This window comes from Entelurus aequoreus, linkage group LG21, assembly GCF_033978785.1.
Source record: "Entelurus aequoreus isolate RoL-2023_Sb linkage group LG21, RoL_Eaeq_v1.1, whole genome shotgun sequence".
NCBI lineage: Eukaryota > Metazoa > Chordata > Actinopteri > Syngnathiformes > Syngnathidae > Entelurus > Entelurus aequoreus.
The window spans coordinates 49,489,878-49,511,272 of NC_084751.1; the positions used below are offsets into that span (position 1 = coordinate 49,489,878).

At 38.3% G+C, this 21,395-nt stretch overlaps 1 protein-coding gene across 1 annotated transcript; it reads left to right on the top strand.

Annotated features, from left to right (window-relative positions):
• The first annotated feature begins 1,215 nt into the window (after positions 1-1,215).
• On the top strand, positions 1,216-17,777 carry LOC133639107 (progestin and adipoQ receptor family member 3-like). The gene is made up of 7 exons (XM_062032251.1): positions 1,216-1,383; positions 6,002-6,223; positions 8,441-8,603; positions 11,793-11,948; positions 12,027-12,224; positions 12,396-12,486; positions 15,204-17,777. Exons 2-7 carry the CDS (start codon positions 6,036-6,038, stop codon positions 15,338-15,340), a joined length of 933 nt encoding a protein of 310 aa, XP_061888235.1. The 5' UTR covers positions 1,216-1,383; positions 6,002-6,035; the 3' UTR covers positions 15,341-17,777.
• Positions 17,778-21,395: the final 3,618 nt, after the last annotated feature.

Here is a 21,395-nt window from a genome sequence, read left to right on the forward strand (position 1 = left end):
GTAGACCTAAGTATTCATTAAGTACCACCATAATGACAACATTAAATACAGTAGTGTAGTAGGCCTAAGTATTCATTAAGTACCACCATAATCATCAACATTACACTAAAGTAGCATAGTAGACCTAAGTATTTAATAAGTACCACCATAATCATCAACATCAAAATACAGTAGCGTAGTTGGCCTAAATAATCATTAAAAACAAGGCAGAGGTTTTAATGATGAATATTTTTGGCCACTGTAACATTACACACAGTTTGAATAGTAACACTGTTTTTGAATATCTAATGAAGTGATTCTCTGGCATACCACTAGTTGGAGCTCACGTATCACGAGTGGTACAGTTTGAGAGTCACTGAGATCAACTGAATTAATATTGAATATGTTTCTTAACTAAACTTCCAATACAATTAAAGTGCAAATGAAATACAGCTTCAGCACTTTAGTGCACTTAACACAATTCTGTATGACTTTAGCTCCACACTTCTTCTGTTTGTTGGATGTTTCCATTACTGCCACAAGTGGTGGACAAGTGTATTACAATGAAGTCCGGCTGCACAGCTGCCAAAGACCTACTGTATCTTCTAAGATACGCTGTTGTAGCTCAGTGATTGTGTGTACTTGCTATGCAGGCTCTTTCCTTCATTACATTTCTACTATTGAGTTTCCTATTTTCAAACACAGTCTTAATGTTCCAACTGTGTCATACACGGTACTTGCTAAATAAAACCTCTGCCTTGTTTAATGACTACTTAGGCCTACTATGCTACTGTCTTGGTACTTAGAAAGCCAAAGGTTCTTGGTAAAAAATACAATAAAAAGTTTAAGAGCCACTGTTCTAACATATAGAACATGATTGTAGTGGACTAAAATATGTTTTAAGTTTTCCAAAGATATAATAATTAAAATCATATTCAAGACAGTTAGATCGTATTTTAAATATTAAAGATATATTTTCAATTATAATTCTGTTTCTTTGCTGATTGGCTGGGATAAATCACATGGTGGCACTGTAGTGTCCTCTAAAGATGATTATTGTCTATTTGACGCAGTGCATCCTAATAAATGAATAGAATAAGGTTTTATCTTTATTTCAAAAGGTCAATTGTCGTCGATGACTTGCAGTTTTTCTAGTTAGCAGAAGAGTGTGGATGTGCACTGACGGACTTTGGCCACTAGATGGCAGCAGAGCTCATTCTTTACTATGAATAGCAAACAAACAGGCTTTGTAATTGTTGCCGAGGTATTGTGTCGGTGGTGTATTATCGAACAAACATGCCGCATGTGTGCAACTAACTGGACATGTGAAGCCACGGAGGCATGGCTGGATGCGCCGAACAACAAGAAGAGCGACATTGGGACTCCTAAGATTAAAGATTAACGGTCAGTGAGTTTTAGCTGCCCGACATGATGCCTGTTAGTCTCTGTTAGCATCCTGCTAACTAGTGCTACTATGTATTCCTCTTCTTCTTACATATGTCTTTATAGTGCTACTATGTATTCCTCTTCTTCTTACATATGTCTTTATAGTGCTACTATGTATTCCTCTTCTTCTTACATATGTCTTTATAGTGCTACTATGTATTCCTCTTCTTCTTACATATGTCTTTATAGTGCTACTATGTATTCCTCTTCTTCTTACATATGTCTTTATAGTGCTACTATGTCTTCTTCTTACATATGTCTTTATAGTGCAACTATATCTCCTTCTTACATATGTCTTTATAGTGCAACTATATCTTCTTCTTACATATGTCTTTATAGTGCAACTATGTCTTCTTCTTCTTCTTACATATGTCTTTATAGTGCAACTATATCTTCTTCTTATATATGTCTTTATAGTGCAACTATATCTTCTTCTTGTCCTCCAACTGTCTGTTGTAATAAGGCTCAGATAGAAAATATAAACATTTTAATTCTGTCACAAGCTGCTTGATGTTCTAATGATTCATCAAACTATGTTGACTTTGTGTGCTTCTTTCTCACATTTGTCTCATTAATGCCTTCCTACATCATTAGAGGTAGTTGTATACTAAATCATCTTACATCATTAGGGGTAGTTGTATACTAAATCATTATTAATGCCTTCCTACATTAATAGAGGTAGTTGTATACTAAATCATTATTAATGCCTTCCTACATCATTAGGGGTAGTTGTATACTAAATCATTATTAATGCCTTCCTACATTAATAGAGGTAGTTGTATACTAAATCATTATTAATGCCTTCCTACATCATTAGGGGTAGTTGTATACTAAATCATTATTAATGCCTTCCTACATCATTAGGGGTAGTTGTATACTAAATCATTATTAATGCCTTCCTACATTAATAGAGGTAGTTGTATACTAAATCATTATTAATGCCTTCCTACATCATTAGGGGTAGTTGTATACTAAATCATTATTAATGCCTTCCTACATCATTAGGGGTAGTTGTATACTAAATCATTATTAATGCCTTCCTACATTAATAGAGGTAGTTGTATACTAAATCATTATTAATGCCTTCCTACATCATTAGGGGTAGTTGTATACTAAATCATTATTAATGCCTTCCTACATCATTAGAGGTAGTTGTATACTAAATCATTATTAATGCCTTCCTACATTAATAGAGGTAGTTGTATACTAAATCATTATTAATGCCTTCCTACATCATTAGGGGTAGTTGTATACTAAATCATTATTAATGCCTTCCTACATTAATAGAGGTAGTTGTATACTAAATCATTATTAATGCCTTCCTACATCATTAGAGGTAGTTGTATACTAAATCATTATTAATGCCTTCCTACATTAATAGAGGTAGTTGTATACTAAATCATTATTAATGCCTTCCTACATTAATAGAGGTAGTTGTATACTAAATCATTATTAATGCCTTCCTACATCATTAGGGGTAGTTGTATACTAAATCATTATTAATGCCTTCCTACATTAATAGAGGTAGTTGTATACTAAATCATTATTAATGCCTTCCTACATCATTAGGGGTAGTTGTATACTAAATCATTATTAATGCCTTCCTACATCATTAGAGGTAGTTGTATACTAAATCATTATTAATGCCTTCCTACATCATTAGAGGTAGTTGTATACTAAATCATTATTAATGCCTTCCTACATTAATAGAGGTAGTTGTATACTAAATCAGTATTAATGCCTTCCTACATCATTAGGGGTAGTTGTATACTAAATCATTATTAATGCCTTCCTACATCATTAGAGGTAGTTGTATACTAAATCATTATTAATGCCTTCCTACATCATTAGAGGTAGTTGTATACTAAATCATTATTAATGCCTTCCTACATTAATAGAGGTAGTTGTATACTAAATCATTATTAATGCCTTCCTACATCATTAGAGGTAGTTGTATACTAAATCATTATTAATGCCTTCCTACATCATTAGAGGTAGTTGTATACTAAATCATTATTAATGCCTTCCTACATTAATAGAGGTAGTTGTATACTAAATCATTATTAATGCCTTCCTACATCATTAGGGGTAGTTGTATACTAAATCATTATTAATGCCTTCCTACATCATTAGAGGTAGTTGTATACTAAATCATTATTAATGCCTTCCTACATTAATAGAGGTAGTTGTATACTAAATCATTATTAATGCCTTCCTACATCATTAGAGGTAGTTGTATACTAAATCATTATTAATGCCTTCCTACATTAATAGAGGTAGTTGTATACTAAATCATTATTAATGCCTTCCTACATTAATAGAGGTAGTTGTATACTAAATCATTATTAATGCCTTCCTACATCATTAGGGGTAGTTGTATACTAAATCATTATTAATGCCTTCCTACATTAATAGAGGTAGTTGTATACTAAATCATTATTAATGCCTTCCTACATCATTAGGGGTAGTTGTATACTAAATCATTATTAATGCCTTCCTACATCATTAGAGGTAGTTGTATACTAAATCATTATTAATGCCTTCCTACATTAATAGAGGTAGTTGTATACTAAATCAGTATTAATGCCTTCCTACATCATTAGGGGTAGTTGTATACTAAATAATTATTAATGCCTTCCTACATCATTAGAGTTAGTTGTATACTAAATCATTATTAATGCCTTCCTACATCATTAGGGGTAGTTGTATACTAAATCATTATTAATGCCTTCCTACATCATTAGAGGTAGTTGTATACTAAATCATTATTAATGCCTTCCTACATTAATAGAGGTAGTTGTATACTAAATCATTATTAATGCCTTCCTACATCATTAGAGGTAGTTGTATACTAAATCATTATTAATGCCTTCCTACATCATTAGGGGTAGTTGTATACTAAATCATTATTAATGCCTTCCTACATCATTAGAGGTAGTTGTATACTAAATCATTATTAATGCCTTCCTACATTAATAGAGGTAGTTGTATACTAAATCATTATTAATGCCTTCCTACATCATTAGAGGTAGTTGTATACTAAATCATTATTAATGCCTTCCTACATTAATAGAGGTAGTTGTATACTAAATCATTATTAATGCCTTCCTACATCATTAGAGGTATTTGTATACTAAATCATTATTAATGCCTTCCTACATTAATAGAGGTAGTTGTATACTAAATCATTATTAATGCCTTCCTACATTAATAGAGGTAGTTGTATACTAAATCATTATTAATGCCTTCCTACATCATAAGGGGTAGTTGTATACTAAATCATTATTAATGCCTTCCTACATCATTAGAGGTAGTTGTATACTAAATCATTATTAATGCCTTCCTACATCATAAGGGGTAGTTGTATACTAAATCAGTATTAATGCCTTCCTACATCATTAGGGGTAGTTGTATACTAAATCATTATTAATGCCTTCCTACATCATTAGAGGTAGTTGTATACTAAATCATTATTAATGCCTTCCTACATCATTAGGGGTAGTTGTATACTAAATCATTATTAATGCCTTCCTACATCATTAGAGGTAGTTGTATACTAAATCATTATTAATGCCTTCCTACATTAATAGAGGTAGTTGTATACTAAATCATTATTAATGCCTTCCTACATCATTAGAGGTAGTTGTATACTAAATCATTATTAATGCCTTCCTACATTAATAGAGGTAGTTGTATACTAAATCATTATTAATGCCTTCCTACATCATTAGAGGTATTTGTATACTAAATCATTATTAATGCCTTCCTACATTAATAGAGGTAGTTGTATACTAAATCATTATTAATGCCTTCCTACATTAATAGAGGTAGTTGTATACTAAATCATTATTAATGCCTTCCTACATCATAAGGGGTAGTTGTATACTAAATCATTATTAATGCCTTCCTACATCATTAGAGGTAGTTGTATACTAAATCATTATTAATGCCTTCCTACATCATAAGGGGTAGTTGTATACTAAATCAGTATTAATGCCTTCCTACATCATTAGGGGTAGTTGTATACTAAATCATTATTAATGCCTTCCTACATCATTAGAGGTAGTTGTATACTAAATCATTATTAATGCCTTCCTACATCATTAGGGGTAGTTGTATACTAAATCATTATTAATGCCTTCCTACATCATTAGAGGTAGTTGTATACTAAATCATTATTAATGCCTTCCTACATTAATAGAGGTAGTTGTATACTAAATCATTATTAATGCCTTCCTACATCATTAGAGGTAGTTGTATACTAAATCATTATTAATGCCTTCCTACATTAATAGAGGTAGTTGTATACTAAATCATTATTAATGCCTTCCTACATCATTAGAGGTATTTGTATACTAAATCATTATTAATGCCTTCCTACATTAATAGAGGTAGTTGTATACTAAATCATTATTAATGCCTTCCTACATTAATAGAGGTAGTTGTATACTAAATCATTATTAATGCCTTCCTACATCATAAGGGGTAGTTGTATACTACAACAACAATAGTGCAGCAGCAGCTAATTGCCACTAGAAAATGATGAAGTATAATCTTATAAACTTACTTTTTTCAGTTCCCTTTGTGGCGGTGGAGACGCTGGGCAGAAGATGGCGTTGAAGATGCCCAAGAAGACAGCTCACTACATGGAGCTGGGCAGCAAGCAGCAGTGGCCAGTCCTCAGTCCACAGAGGATCAGACTCTACACTTACCAACAAATCCCCCTCTTCCTTCGAGAGAACCCCTTCATCACAGACGGCTACCGAGCACACCTGCCTTCCAAACTCTGCCTGAAGAGGTGACACTTCTGCTTCAAGGCTTTGTGTCGCTGCTTGTTTGTGTGTCGCTGCTTGTTTGTGTGTCGCTGCTTGTTTGTGTGTCGCTGCTTGTTTGTGTGTCGCTGCTTGTTTGTGTCGCTGCTTGTTTGTGTGTCGCTGCTTGTTTGTGTGTCGCTGCTTGTTTGTGTGTCGCTGCTTGTTTGTGTGTCGCTGCTTGTTTGTGTGTCGCTGCTTGTTTGTGTCGCTGCTTGTTTGTGTGTCGCTGCTTGTTTGTGTGTCGCTGTTTGTTTGTGTGTCGCTGCTTGTTTGTGTGTCGCTGCTTCTTTGTGTGTCGCTGCTTGTTTGTGTGTCGCTGCTTGTTTGTGTGTCGCTGCTTGTTTGTGTGTCGCTGCTTGTTTGTGTGTCGCTGCTTGTTTGTGTGTCGCTGCTTGTTTGTGTGTCGCTGCTTGTTTGTGTCGCTGCTTGTTTGTGTCGCTGCTTGTTTGTGTGTCGCTGCTTGTTTGTGTGTCGCTGCTTGTTTGTGTCGCTGCTTGTTTGTGTCGCTGCTTGTTTGTGTGTCGCTGCTTGTTTGTGTGTCGCTGCTTGTTTGTGTGTCGCTGCTTGTTTGTGTGTCACTGCTTGTTTGTGTCGCTGCTTGTTTGTGTGTCGCTGCTTGTTTGTGTGTCACTGCTTGTTTGTGTGTCGCTGCTTGTTTGTGTCGCTGCTTGTTTGTGTGTCGCTGCTTGTTTGTGTGTCGCTGCTTGTTTGTGTCGCTGCTTGTTTGTGTCGCTGCTTGTTTGTGTGTCGCTGCTTGTTTGTGTGTCGCTGCTTGTTTGTGTGTCGCTGCTTGTTTGTGTGTCGCTGCTTGTTTGTGTCGCTGCTTGTTTGTGTGTCGCTGCTTGTTTGTGTGTCGCTGCTTGTTTGTGTCGCTGCTTGTTTGTGTGTCGCTGCTTGTTTGTGTCGCTGCTTGTTTGTGTGTCGCTGCTTGTTTGTGTGTCGCTGCTTGTTTGTGTCGCTGCTTGTTTGTGTGTCGCTGCTTGTTTGTGTGTCGCTGCTTGTTTGTGTCGCTGCTTGTTTGTGTGTCGCTGCTTGTTTGTGTGTCGCTGTGATAAACTTCACCGTGTCTTTCCAGTATTTGTCTAATGTCGAATGTTTAATGATAACGTTGACTGTGTCTTTCCAGTATTTGTGTCATGTCTAATGATAAACTTGACTGTCTTTCCAGTATTTGTGTCATGTCTAATGATAAACTTGACTGTCTTTCCAGTATTTGTGTCATGTCTAATGATAAACTTGACTGTCTTTCCAGTATTTGTGTCATGTCTAATGATAACGTTGACTGTGTCTTTCCAGTATTTGTGTCATGTCTAATGATAAACTTGACTGTCTTTCCAGTATTTGTGTCATGTCTAATGATAAACTTGACTGTCTTTCCAGTATTTGTGTCATGTCTAATGATAACGTTGACTGTGTCTTTCCAGTATTTGTGTCATGTCTAATGATAAACTTGACTGTCTTTCCAGTATTTGTGTCATGTCTAATGATAAACTTGACTGTCTTTCCAGTATTTGTGTCATGTCTAATGATAACGTTGACTGTGTCTTTCCAGTATTTGTGTCATGTCTAATGATAAACTTGACTGTCTTTCCAGTATTTGTGTCATGTCTAATGATAAACTTGACTGTCTTTCCAGTATTTGTGTCATGTCTAATGATAACGTTGACTGTGTCTTTCCAGTATTTGTGTCATGTCTAATGATAAACTTGACTGTCTTTCCAGTATTTGTGTCATGTCTAATGATAAACTTGACTGTCTTTCCAGTATTTGTGTCATGTCTAATGATAACGTTGACTGTGTCTTTCCAGTATTTGTGTCATGTCTAATGATAAACTTGACTGTCTTTCCAGTATTTGTGTCATGTCTAATGATAAACTTGACTGTCTTTCCAGTATTTGTGTCATGTCTAATGATAACGTTGACTGTGTCTTTCCAGTATTTGTGTCATGTCTAATGATAAACTTGACTGTCTTTCCAGTATTTGTGTCATGTCTAATGATAAACTTGACTGTCTTTCCAGTATTTGTGTCATGTCTAATGATAAACTTGACTGTCTTTCCAGTATTTGTGTCATGTCTAATGATAAACTTGACCGTGTCTTTCCAGTATTTGTGTCATGTCTAATGATAACGTTGACTGTGTCTTTCCAGTATTTGTCTGATGTCTAATGTCTAATGATAAACTTGACCGTGTCTTTCCAGTATTTGTGTCATGTCTAATGAGACGGTGAATATTTGGACCCACCTGTTGGGGTTCATTCTCTTCTTCTCCCTTGGAGTCAACGACTTCAAATCAGTGTTGCCGGCCTCGGGAGCTAACCAGGAGGACTATGTCATCTACACTATAGGACTGTTTTGCTTCCAGGTAACATATCAACATGCACACTTTAGGTTAAAGTGGCTTGGACAGTCAGGGTCAGGCTCCACTGTCTTATTTGCTCAAATGTTGGCCTTATTCAACTGCAAAGATTATTACACTTCCTGGCATAAAAACATAATTTAGATATCTTTCAAAAAATAAAAATGTTATTATTTATTTCGCAAATGGTAAACTGAAACAACTAAGTAAACTTGTTCCAAATATATAAACCATAGATATGCATATTTTAAATGACTTATTTTGGCCTTAAAACAGCTTGCAAAATGTACGTTTTCTGTTCAGGAATGCAATTAAATAACTCTTAATTTCACAAAAATAATCATGTGCTTCACTACTTATTTATTCCAACATCATTTTGGTTAGAATGTCTACATTCTGGTGGAGGAAAAGAATTACAAAAACAAAAATGTATTCTAATTATTTGGTAGGGATTTCAATCTTGTATGTATGTTGGATGTATGTTGGATGTATGATGTATGTATGTTGGATGTATGTTGGATGTATGTATGTTGGATGTATGTATGTTGTATGTATGTTGGATGTATGTTGGATGTATGTATGTTGGATGTATGATGTATGTATGTTGGATGTATGTTGGATGTATGCATGTTGGATGTATGTATGTTGGATGTATGTATGTTGGATGTATGTATGTTGGATGTATGTATGTTGGATGTATGTTGGATGTATGATGTATGTATGTTGGATGTATGTTGGATGTATGATGTATGTATGTTGGATGTATGTATGTTGGATGTATGTATGTTGTATGTATGTTGGATGTATGTATGTTGGATGTATGATGTATGTATGTTGGATGTATGTTGGATGTATGTATGTTGGATGTATGTATGTTGTATGTATGTTGGATGTATGTATGTTGGATGTATGTTGGATGTATGATGTATGTATGTTGGATGTATGTTGGATGTATGATGTATGTATGTTGGATGTATGTATGTTGGATGTATGTATGTTGTATGTATGTTGGATGTATGTATGTTGGATGTATGATGTATGTATGTTGGATGTATGTTGGATGTATGTATGTTGGATGTATGTATGTTGTATGTATGTTGGATGTATGTATGTTGTATGTATGTTGGATGTATGTATGTTGGATGTATGTATGTTGGATGTATGTCGGATGTATGTATGTTGGATGTATGTATGTATGTATGTATGTTGGATGTATGATGTATGTATGTTGGATGTATGTGTGTTGGATGTATGATGTATGTATGTTGGATGTATGATGTATGTATGTATGTATGTATGTATGTTGGATGTATGATGTATGTATGTATGTATGTATGTATGTTGGATGTATGATGTATGTATGTTGGATGTATGTGCAATGAATACACATTTGCTCTTCATAATTAAAAATACTTTTAAAACATCAATTCCAGAAAATGATAAATTGATTCAGAATCTGATTATAATAAGAATTGCGATTCAGGTGTGAATCGATTGTTTCCCAGCACCCCGAATATTTCGGTTAGGACTGCACGATTTTGACCAAAAATGCAATCCATTAATTTCACAATGTTAGAAAACACTAATCCTGAAATGCTAAACAAACATCATACAAATATTTAAAGACAAATCTTTGTGTCTTTTTCCATTATTTCTATCAACATTTTCTCCTTTTCTCCTTACTTTGTGCATTTTGCTCTGGTTTTCCATTTTTTAATGGGGTTTTTTTCAGTGTAAATTGTGCCACAGATCCGTAGTTCCCCAAATGGCAGCCAGGACACACTTTGAACATCTCAGGTTTTCAGATTGTATACGTCTTGCCAAAACCCCCAATAGGGTGTGTTTTTGATTCATCATGATTAATTACGGTAAATCACTTGCTTGAAATAACTTCAAACATTTTTTGAAATGTTATTGTCAGAATCTCATCTACGTACACAAACATGTTTTAGTTAAAACAGCTCATTTATTTGCTCAAAACTTGTTAACAGTATTATTTTAAGCTTTTCATTGGATGGCAAAAATATATTAGCATACCATACAGTGTATATTTTCTAATAGATGTATTGATCATTTGCCAGTACAATGAAGTTAATGTCATGATATGATTTGTATGGATTTACTAAAACAAACCTACTGTGTAACCACCTTTGCTATGAGACGTCATAACAGAAGTTCATTACCTTCTGTTTCCTAAAACAGGTTCATTCAGTCCACCCCTGTCACCCAGGTGTGTAACCTGTCTGCCTTGCCTCTTAAATAGCTTTCATAGGAGTGTCGGCAGTTTGTGGATTGTACAGTAGTAGAACCAGTTTGACACACTCAAGTGGTCAGTTTGTGGATTGTACAGTAGTAGAACCAGTTTGACACACTCAAGTGGTCAGTTTGTGGATTGTACAGTAGTAGAACCAGTTTGACACACTCAAGTGGTCAGTTTGTGGATTGTACAGTAGTAGAACCAGTTTGACACACTCAAGTGGTCAGTTTGTGGATTGTACAGTAGTAGAACCGGCTTGACACACTCAAGTGGTCAGTTTGTGGATTGTACAGTAGTAGAACCGGCTTGACACACTCAAGTGGTCAGTTTGTGGATTGTACAGTAGTAGAACCAGTTTGACACACTCAAGTGGTCAGTTTGTGGATTGTACAGTAGTAGAACCAGTTTGACACACTCAAGTGGTCAGTTTGTGGATTGTACAGTAGTAGAACCGGCTTGACACACTCAAGTGGTCAGTTTGTGGATTGTAACCGGCTTGACACACTCAAGTGGTTAGTTTGTGGATTGTACAGTAGTAGAACCGGCTTGACACACTCAAGTGGTCAGTTTGTGGATTGTAACCGGCTTGACACACTCAAGTGGTCAGTTTGTGGATTGTACAGTAGTTCAACCGGCTTGACACACTCAAGTGGTCAGTTTGTGGATTGTAACCGGCTTGACACACTCAAGTGGTCAGTTTGTGGATTGTAACTGGCTTGACACACTCAAGTGGTCAGTTTGTGGATTGTACAGTAGTAGAACCGGCTTGACACACTCAAGTGGTCAGCAGAGGGCAATAAGTACGTTTGTGCTTATTTGTATGATTTTGTTAAGTTGACTATATGACAAAAGTTACATGTCAGTGTATGAAATTGCACTGTGAGCATATCAACAAACATGTGTGGTTGTATTAGTAAAGGTTGTGTTTACCTTCCCAGGTGTGCATGTTGTGTTCTGTGGGTTATCATCTGTTCTCATGCCACCGGTCAGAGAAGACCAGTCGTCGCTGGTTGGCCTTGGACTACGCAGGAATTTGTGTTGGCATCTTGGGATGTTATGTGCCTGGACTCTTTTACGCCTTCTACTGCAACCTTGTAAGTCTTATTCTTCCTTCTTTATGCTGACAAGTCATCCAGCTCTCACAAAAGCCTTAAATGATCTTTGTTGGACAGTTTTGGCGGCAGGTCTACCTCATGACGGTGCTGTCCCTGCTCCTGGCAGTCTTCTGCACCCAGGTTCACCCACATTATCTCAGCAGGGACTGGCGCTGGATCAGGATGACCATCTTCTCCTGCATGGTTGGCATCAGTGTGGTTCCGGCGGCCCACTGGGTGTGGCTCAATGGGGGGTTTACCTCCTATATTGTTCAGGTCAGCAAATCATCTTCATGCCACATGAACTTTACCAAGACGTATGGATGTCCTGAGGGTAGCGTTACTTGTTTTTCTGTTTCCTGCTTCAAGTCATTAGTGAGTGACCAAGTCAACACACTTGGACTTGCCTATGTTTTACACAAACCTTGCATTTTCTTGTATGTACAGCACTTCTTTCCTCGAATGATCATCATGTACCTGATTGCTGGATCTGCCTTCTTATTCTACCTTACCAAGATCCCTGAGCGCTACTTCCCTGGTGAGTTTTCTCTCAGCGAGCAGATGATGCACTAACAAACAAGTCAGAGACGGTGGTAAGGTCACTAACAAACAAGTCAGAGACGGTGGTAAGGTCACTAACAAACAAGTCAGAGACGGTGGTAAGGTCACTAACAAACAAGTCAGAGACGGTGGTAAGGTCACTAACAAACAAGTCAGAGAGGGTGGTAAGGTCACTAACAAACAAGTCAGAGACGGTGGTAAGGTCACTAACAAACAAGTCAGAGAGGGTGGTAAGGTCACTAACAAACAAGTCAGAGACGGTGGTAAGGTCACTAACAAACAAGTCAGAGAGGGTGGTAAGGTCACTAACAAACAAAAACAAGTCAGAGACGGTGGTAAGGTCACTAACAAACAAGTCAGAGAGGGTGGTAAGGTCATTAACAAACAAGTCAGAGACGGTGGTAAGGTCACTAACAAACAAGTCAGAGAGGGTGGTAAGGTCACTAACAAACAAAAACAAGTCAGAGACGGTGGTAAGGTCACTAACAAACAAGTCAGAGACGGTGGTAAGGTCACTAACAAACAAAAACAAGTCAGAGACGGTGGTAAGGTCACTAACAAACAAGTCAGAGAGGGTGGTAAGGTCATTAACAAACAAGTCAGAGACGGTGGTAAGGTCACTAACAAACAAAAACAAGTCAGAGACGGTGGTAAGGTCACTAACAGACAAGTCAGAGACGGTGGTAAGGTCACTAACAAACAAAAACAAGTCAGAGAGGGTGGTAAGGTCACTAACAAACAAGTCAGAGACGGTGGTAAGGTCACTAACAAACAAGTCAGAGAGGGTGGTAAGGTCACTAACAAACAAGTCAGAGAGGGTGGTAAGGTCACTAACAAACAAGTCAGAGACGGTCAATGACACGACAATCATTTGGCCATGAAGCAAATATAAAACATGGAAAGTTGGAGTGTCCCGATACAACTTTTTAACTTCCTACACAATAGCAATATTGTAGCTTTGCATGTTACCAATCACACCTCTCCAGGTTTCACTGTCGTTGCCAACATGAGCGTTGAAGTCCCCCAGTAGGACCAGGGAATCACCCGGGCGAGCACTCTCCAGTACTCCCTCCAGTGTATCCAATAAGGGTGGCTACTCGGGTGGCTACCCGAAGGCGGAGGGAAGCTACCCTCTTGTCCACCGGGTTGAACTCCAAGGTGCAGGCTTTGAGCCGGGGGGGCAACAAGAATTGCTACCCCAGCCCGTCGCCTCTCACTGCTGGCAACACCAGAGTGGAAGAGAGTCCAGCCCCTCTCCAGAGAACTGGTTCCAGAGCCCTTGCTGTGCGTTGAAGTGAGTCCGACTATATCTAGCCAGAACTTCTCCACCTTGTGCACTAGCTCAGGCTCCTTCCCCCCCAGCGAGGTGACGTTCCACGTTCCAAGTGCTAGCTTCTGTAGCCGAGGATCGGACCACCAAGTGCCCTGCCTTCGGCTGCCGCCCAGCTCACACTGCATTCGACCTCTATGTCCCCTCCCATGAGTGGTGAGCCCATTAGAGGTGGGACCCACGTTGCCTCTTCAGGCTGTGCCTGGCCGGGCCCCATGGGGACAGGCCCGGCCATCAGACGCTCACTGTCGTGCCCCAACTCCGGGCCTGGCTCCAAAGGGGGTCCTGGTGACCCGCGTCCGGGTGAGGGAAATTGGAGTCTCGGTTTTTGTATTTCCATAGAAGTCTTCGAGCTGCTTTTTGTCTGGTCCCTCACCTAGTACCTGTTTGTCTTGGAGACCCTACCAGGGGGCATAGAGGCCCCCGGACAACATAGCTCCTAGGATCATTGGAGACACTACCAGGGGGCATAGAGGCCCCCGGACAACATAGCTCCTAGGATCATTGGAGACCCTACCAGAGGGCATTGAGGCCCCCGGACAACATAGCTCCTAGGATCATTGGAGACCCTACCAGAGGGCATAGAGGCCCCCGGACAACATAGCTCCTAGGATCATCGGAGACCCTACCAGAGGGCATTGAGGCCCCCGGACAACATAGCTCCTAGGATCATTGGAGACCCTACCAGAGGGCATTGAGGCCCCCGGACAACATAGCTCCTAGGATCATTGGAGACCCTACCAGAGGGCATTGAGGCCCCCGGACAACATAGCTCCTAGGATCATTGGAGACCCTACCAGAGGGCATAGAGGCCCCCGGACAACATAGCTCCTAGGATCATTGGAGACCCTACCAGAGGGCATAGAGGCCCCCGGACAACATAGCTCCTAGGATCATTGGAGACCCTACCAGAGGGCATAGAGGCCCCCGGACAACATAGCTCCTAGGATCATTGGAGACCCTACCAGAGGGCATAGAGGCCCCCGGACAACATAGCTCCTAGGATCATTGGAGACCCTACCAGAGGGCATAGAGGCCCCCGGACAACATAGCTCCTAGGATCATTGGAGACACTACCAGAGGGCATAGAGGGCCCCGGACAACATAGCTCCTAAACTCATTGGGACATGCAAACTCCTCTACCACCACAAGGTGGCATGTCAGAGAGCTTTATAATCATTTACCATGTAGACTGGCTCATAATAAGGTGAAATGCATCTGTTGTTGCCATGACAACCATAGACATGCTGTCTTCTAACTAATAATGATCAATATTTCAACACCATGTTTCTTCATTGGCATGTTTTCACTCAGTCATTTGTCATTTTCACTCAGTCATCTGTCCTCAACATGTGCTCTCCTAGGCCAGGTGAACTACATCGGTGCCAGTCACCAGGTGTGGCACATCCTGGTGGTTGTCATGTTCTACTGGTGGCATCAGACTGCAGTCGCCATCATGCAGTTCAGGCACAGCCAGGCCTGCTCCTCACAGACAAGATGATCAATCATGCAGCACAGCCAGGCCTGCTCCTCACAGACAAGATGATCAATCATGCAGCACAGCCAGGCCTGCTCCTCACAGACAAGATGATCAATCATGCAGTTCAGGCACAGCCAGGCCTGCTCCTCACAGACAAGATCAGGGGTCCCTAAACTTTTTGACTCGGGGGCCGCATTGGGTTAAAACTATTTGGCCGGGGGCCGGCCGGGCTGTATATATATATATATATATACATTAGATATATATGTATATATACTGTATATATATATTATATATATATATATATATATATATATATACATACATATACATAATATATATATATTATATATATATATATATTAGATATATATAGCGCACTTTCGGCGTGCGCGATGATGTCATGTTATCAATGAGAAAATGCATTTTCAGACACTCTAATTTGCCTGAGCGTGTAGGAGACACCGCGAGTAGCAAGCGGTACAAAGTGGATAAGAAAAGACAGAAAAAAATAATATATATATATATATTTTTTTTTTAATATTAATTTATTTATTTTTTTATACTTGGGACTTCCCGCGGGCCTGATTTTGGACGCCGAATCCGTCCGGCGGGCCGTAGTTAGGTGACCCCTGGACAAGATGGTCACTCACTGGAGCTGTTGATCAAGTCTCACTAGCAGGCACGTATCAACATGGTATCAACATGGTATCAACATGGTATCAGCGCATGAAGACTTTCATTATGTACAGAAACATGTGCTTTATTTTGATGGTCATCATCTTCTGATGGCTGATTGACAAGGACACACTATTTGATTGAAGGAAGGAAGTAGCCATGAAGGAGACTTTTTCTACAATGCTGCCTCAAGTGTTCACAAGCATGAAGTGCATGTGTTTGTTGTGGAAAATGTGGTTGTTGTACAACATGTGTGTGTTTGTGCAACAATTGTGTGTTTGTGCAACATGTGTGTGTTTGTGCAACAATTGTGTGTTTGTGCACCATGTGTGTGTTTGTGCAACATGTGTGTGTTTGTGCAACATGTGTGTGTTTGTGCAACATGTGTGTGTTTGTGCAACATGTGTGTGTTTGTGCAACATGTGTGTGTTTGTGCAACATGTGTGTGTTTGTGCAACATGCTTCAAATGTTTGGAGACAAAGCTTGACAGTGTGATGATGGGAGTCAACATAGTATTAACTACATTGCTGTTAAAGGTGCTTGACAGTGGGATGGCTGTACTGGGTGTACTGGGAGTGTACTGGGTGTACTGGGAGTGTACTGGGTGTACTGGGAGTGTACTGGGAGTGTACTGGGAGTGTACTGGCTGTACTGGGAGTGTACTGGCTGTACTGGGAGTGTACTGGCTGTACTGGGAGTGTACTGGGAGTGTACTGGGTGTACTGGGTGTACTGGGAGTGTACTGGCTGTACTGGGAGTGTACTGGGAGTGTACTGGGAGTGTACTGGGAGTGTACTGGGTGTACTGGGAGTGTACTGGGAGTGTACTGGGTGTACTGGGAGTCAACATAGTAATAACTACATTGCTGTTAAAGGTGCTGCCTTCAATGACCATTAAGCATGCTGCAATGATGTTATTAAAAGACAAATATAGACATTTCTATCTTGAATGATGTTATTAAAAGCCAAATATAGACATTTCTATATTGAATGATGTTATTAAAAGACAAATATAGACATTTCTATATTGAATGATGTTATTAAAAGACAAATATAGACATGTGTACTCCTAGATCCGCACTCTTGCTATCATGTGCTCACTGTTCTGATGTTTCTGAGTACATGTCATTTGGAGCCTGCCTGCTTCTAAGTGCACCTTTAATGCTGAACTGTATTACAAAAGTGATTACCAATCTATTCCCCAGTCAGATATTCTACTCTACTCTATATCTAATGAAGGTTCTACATGTAAAGCACAGAAAGAGAACATTTATTTGACTAGAAATAAATTGGTTATTGAAGTTTCCATCATTACTACTAACAACCTGTAATGCTTTACTATAAAATATAAGTTTATAAAAGATAAGTTGCCATCGTTACTACTAACAACCTGTAATGCTTTACTATAAAATATAAGTTTATAAAATACAAGTTTCCATCGTTACTACTAACAACCTGTAATGCTTTACTATAAAATATAAGTTTATAAAAGATAAGTTGCCATCATTACTACTAACAACCTGTAATGCTTTACAGATATGTATGTTTCTATTATTGAAGCAATTGTTTGCATGTGAGTTGGTGCTCCTCTTGCAGGCCAGCTGTGTGTAACATTGTCAGTCTTTGTTTGCTCTTATTCTGACACTAAAAGATATACCACTCTCTTTATTTTTGCACCACAAGGCCACTATAATTGTGTGCTTATTCTGACACTAAAAGATATACCACTCTCTTTATATTTGCACCACAAGGCCACTATAATTGTGTGCTTATTCTGACACTAAAAGATATACCACTCTCTTTATATTTACACCACAAGGCCACTATAATTGTGTGCTTATTCTGACACTAAAAGATATACCACTCTCTTTATATTTGCACCACAAGGCCACTATAATTGTGTGCTTATTCTGACACTAAAAGATATACCACTCTCTTTATATTTGCACCACAAGGCCACTATAATTGTGTGCTTATTCTGACACTAAAAGATATACCACTCTCTTTATATTTGCACCACAAGGCCACTATAATTGTGTGCTTGAAGAAACCAGATTCTTTTTTAGTACAAGACGAGAGTGTTGATGTTGCCTTTTGAAAGTGTTATTAGTTTGGACCGTGAATCATCTTTTGTGCTCTTCTCCAATATGATCATGTACAATGAAGTACTGGCTGATTGAACATGAATAAAGAATGTTAATGGTGGGAGGTCTTCTCATTCCTATCTTTGAACAGCAGAGGGCAGCGTTGTGATGATCAATGTTCAAATATGAAGTACTTGACCCTATTTTCTAGTTCATGTTAGCACATACAGTATGTTTGTGTCTTTGAACATTTTAATACACTTGCACTTAAAGTATATTTATCCATCCATCTTGTCCCTTACATATTTAATCATTATTGAAATATTTGTTCCTGACAATATGGCACTTGACACTTGTACAACAGTGATATAATATATATATATATATATATATATTAACATGAAGTAAAGAAGCCCCCATATGTAAATGAGGTGAGTTTGTGCTGCATGCTGACACCCAGAAGGATGTTTGACAAGACTATTTGGTGAAAGAATGCAAAATAGTACGTGCAGTTTGTGACATGTCAGCACTCTTGCCAAGTAAATCATCTTTGTTTGCACAACTTATTAACCACATCTTGTTCAAATGCTCCCTAGTGTGTGATGAGGTGGTGACTTGTCCAGGGTCTACCCTGCCTTCTGCCTGAATGCAGCTGGGAAAAGCTCCCATGACCCCGAAAGGGACAAGCGGTATAAAATGGATGGATGGATGGATGGATGAAATAAATGTTGAATATTCCAAAGACCAAGTGAAACATTTCTGATGTTTTTTGTCAAATAGTACAAATTCAAGTCAAAGGTCTGATTGATAGTTGATGGTTAAAGTATTCCTCTTTGAAAATAACAAACACCAAAACATGGGAGCACATTACAGCAATTCTTCAATCCTTCCATTGGCTCCCAGTACATCAGAGAATTGATCTGCTCACATATAAATCACTACATGGTCTAGTATATCACTGATATGCTCCCACTATAGAAGCCCTCTAGATCACTAAGATCTTCTGAGACCACTACATGGTCTAGTATATCACTGATATGCTCCCACTATATAAGCCCTCTAGATCTAGATCAGTAAGATCTTCTGAGAGCACTACATGGTCTAGTATATCACTGATATGCTCCCACTGTATAAGCCCTCTAGATCTAGATCACTAAGATCTTCTGAGACCACTACATGGTCTAGTATATCACTGATAAGCTCCCACTATAGAAGCCCTCTAGATCACTAAGATCTTCTGAGACCACTACATGGTCTAGTATATCACTGATATGCTCCCACTATATAAGCCCTCTAGATCTAGATCACTAAGATCTTCTGAGACCACTACATGGTCTAGTATATCACTGATATGCTCCCACTATATAAGCCCTCTAGATCTAGATCACTAAGATCTTCTGAGACCACTACATGGTCTAGTATATCACTGATATGCTCCCACTATAGATCACTAAGATCTTCTGAGACCACTACATGGTCTAGTATATCACTGATATGCTCCCACTATATAAGCCCTCTAGATCTAGATCACTAAGATCTTCTGAGACCACTACATGGTCTAGTATATCACTGATATGCTCCCACTATAGATCACTAAGATCTTCTGAGACCACTACATGGTCTAGTATATCACTGATATGCTCCCACTATAGATCACTAAGATCTTCTGAGACCACTACATGGTCTAGTATATCACTGATATGCTCCCACTATAGATCACTAAGATCTTCTGAGACCAGATCTGTTAGTGGTTCCCAGAGTAAAGTCCAATGAAGGGAGAGCATCATTCAGTCACTATGCAACGAATAGATGGAATAAACTTCCTGACTTTCCCCAACTCCGACTACTTTTAAAACTAGACTAAAAAGACTTTTATGTTCACCTTAGCTTTCAGCTAAATCTTTTAATCTTTTAACTTTTAACGTCCGCACTGTTTTTATTTTTATTGTCTGCATTTTCATTTTGCTTTTATTTTCTTTCATTTGACTTTGTTGTCTGTGAAGCACTTTGAGTCTGCCTTGTGTAGGAAAAGTGCTAAACAAATAAAGTTGTCTTGCCTAAATAGTCGTCGCTATGCCAATGCTGCACATCTACGTAACTCCACTCAGGAACACAAAGAGGAACACTGAAACCACAAAGCTTCAATAACTAAAAGATGTAAAGACTCAGACTATCATGTTCTAATAACACAACTAATGTTGATTGATAGATTGAAACTTGTATTAGTAGATTGCACAGTACAGTACATATTCCCTACAATTGACCACTAAATGGTAACACCCCAATGTACAATTGACCACTAAATGGTAACACCCCAATATACAATTGACCACTAAATGGTAACACCCCAATGTACAATTGACCACTAAATGGTAACACCCCAATGTACAATTGACCACTAAATGGTAACACCCCAATGTACAATTGACCACTAAATGGTAACACCCCAATGTACAGTTGACCACTAAATGGTAACACCCCAATAAGTTTTTGAACTTGTTTAAATGGATTCATGATACAGATATATACTATCATATATACTATCATCATAATACAGTCATCACACAAGATAATCATCAGAGTATATACATTGAATTATTTACATGATTTACAATCCGGTGTGTGGGACAAGAAGAAAAATGAACATTTAGGATTACAAATCTTGTTTGACTTTTGCTGTGTTTCATAAGAACGAAGCAGCACTCTTGTGTTGTTTGGTGTTGCACTCAAATGCTTCCTACTAGAAACTATGACACATTCTCATCACAGCAACTTTATTTCACTTCCTGTCAGAACATCTTTCAATCTTAACTTGACTTGAGGAGGTGCACATTTTATGAGGATGAATACATGTGTGATTATTATGAGGATGAATACATGTGTGATTATTATGAGGATGAATACATGTGTGATTATTATGAGGATGAATACATGTGTGATTATTATGAGGATGAAAACATGTGTGATTATTATGAGGATGAATACATGTGTGATTATTATGAGGATGAATACATGTGTGATTATTATGAGGATGAATACATTTGTGATTATTATGAGGATGAATACATGTGTGATTATTATGAGGATGAATACATGTGTGATTATTATGAGGATGAATACATTTGTGATTATTATGAGGATGAATACATGTGTGATTATTATGAGGATGAATACATGTGTGATTATTATGAGGATGAATACATGTGTGATTATTATGAGGATGAATACATTTGTGATTATTATGAGGATGAATACATGTGTGATTATTATGAGGATGAATACATGTGTGATTATTATGAGGATGAAAACATGTG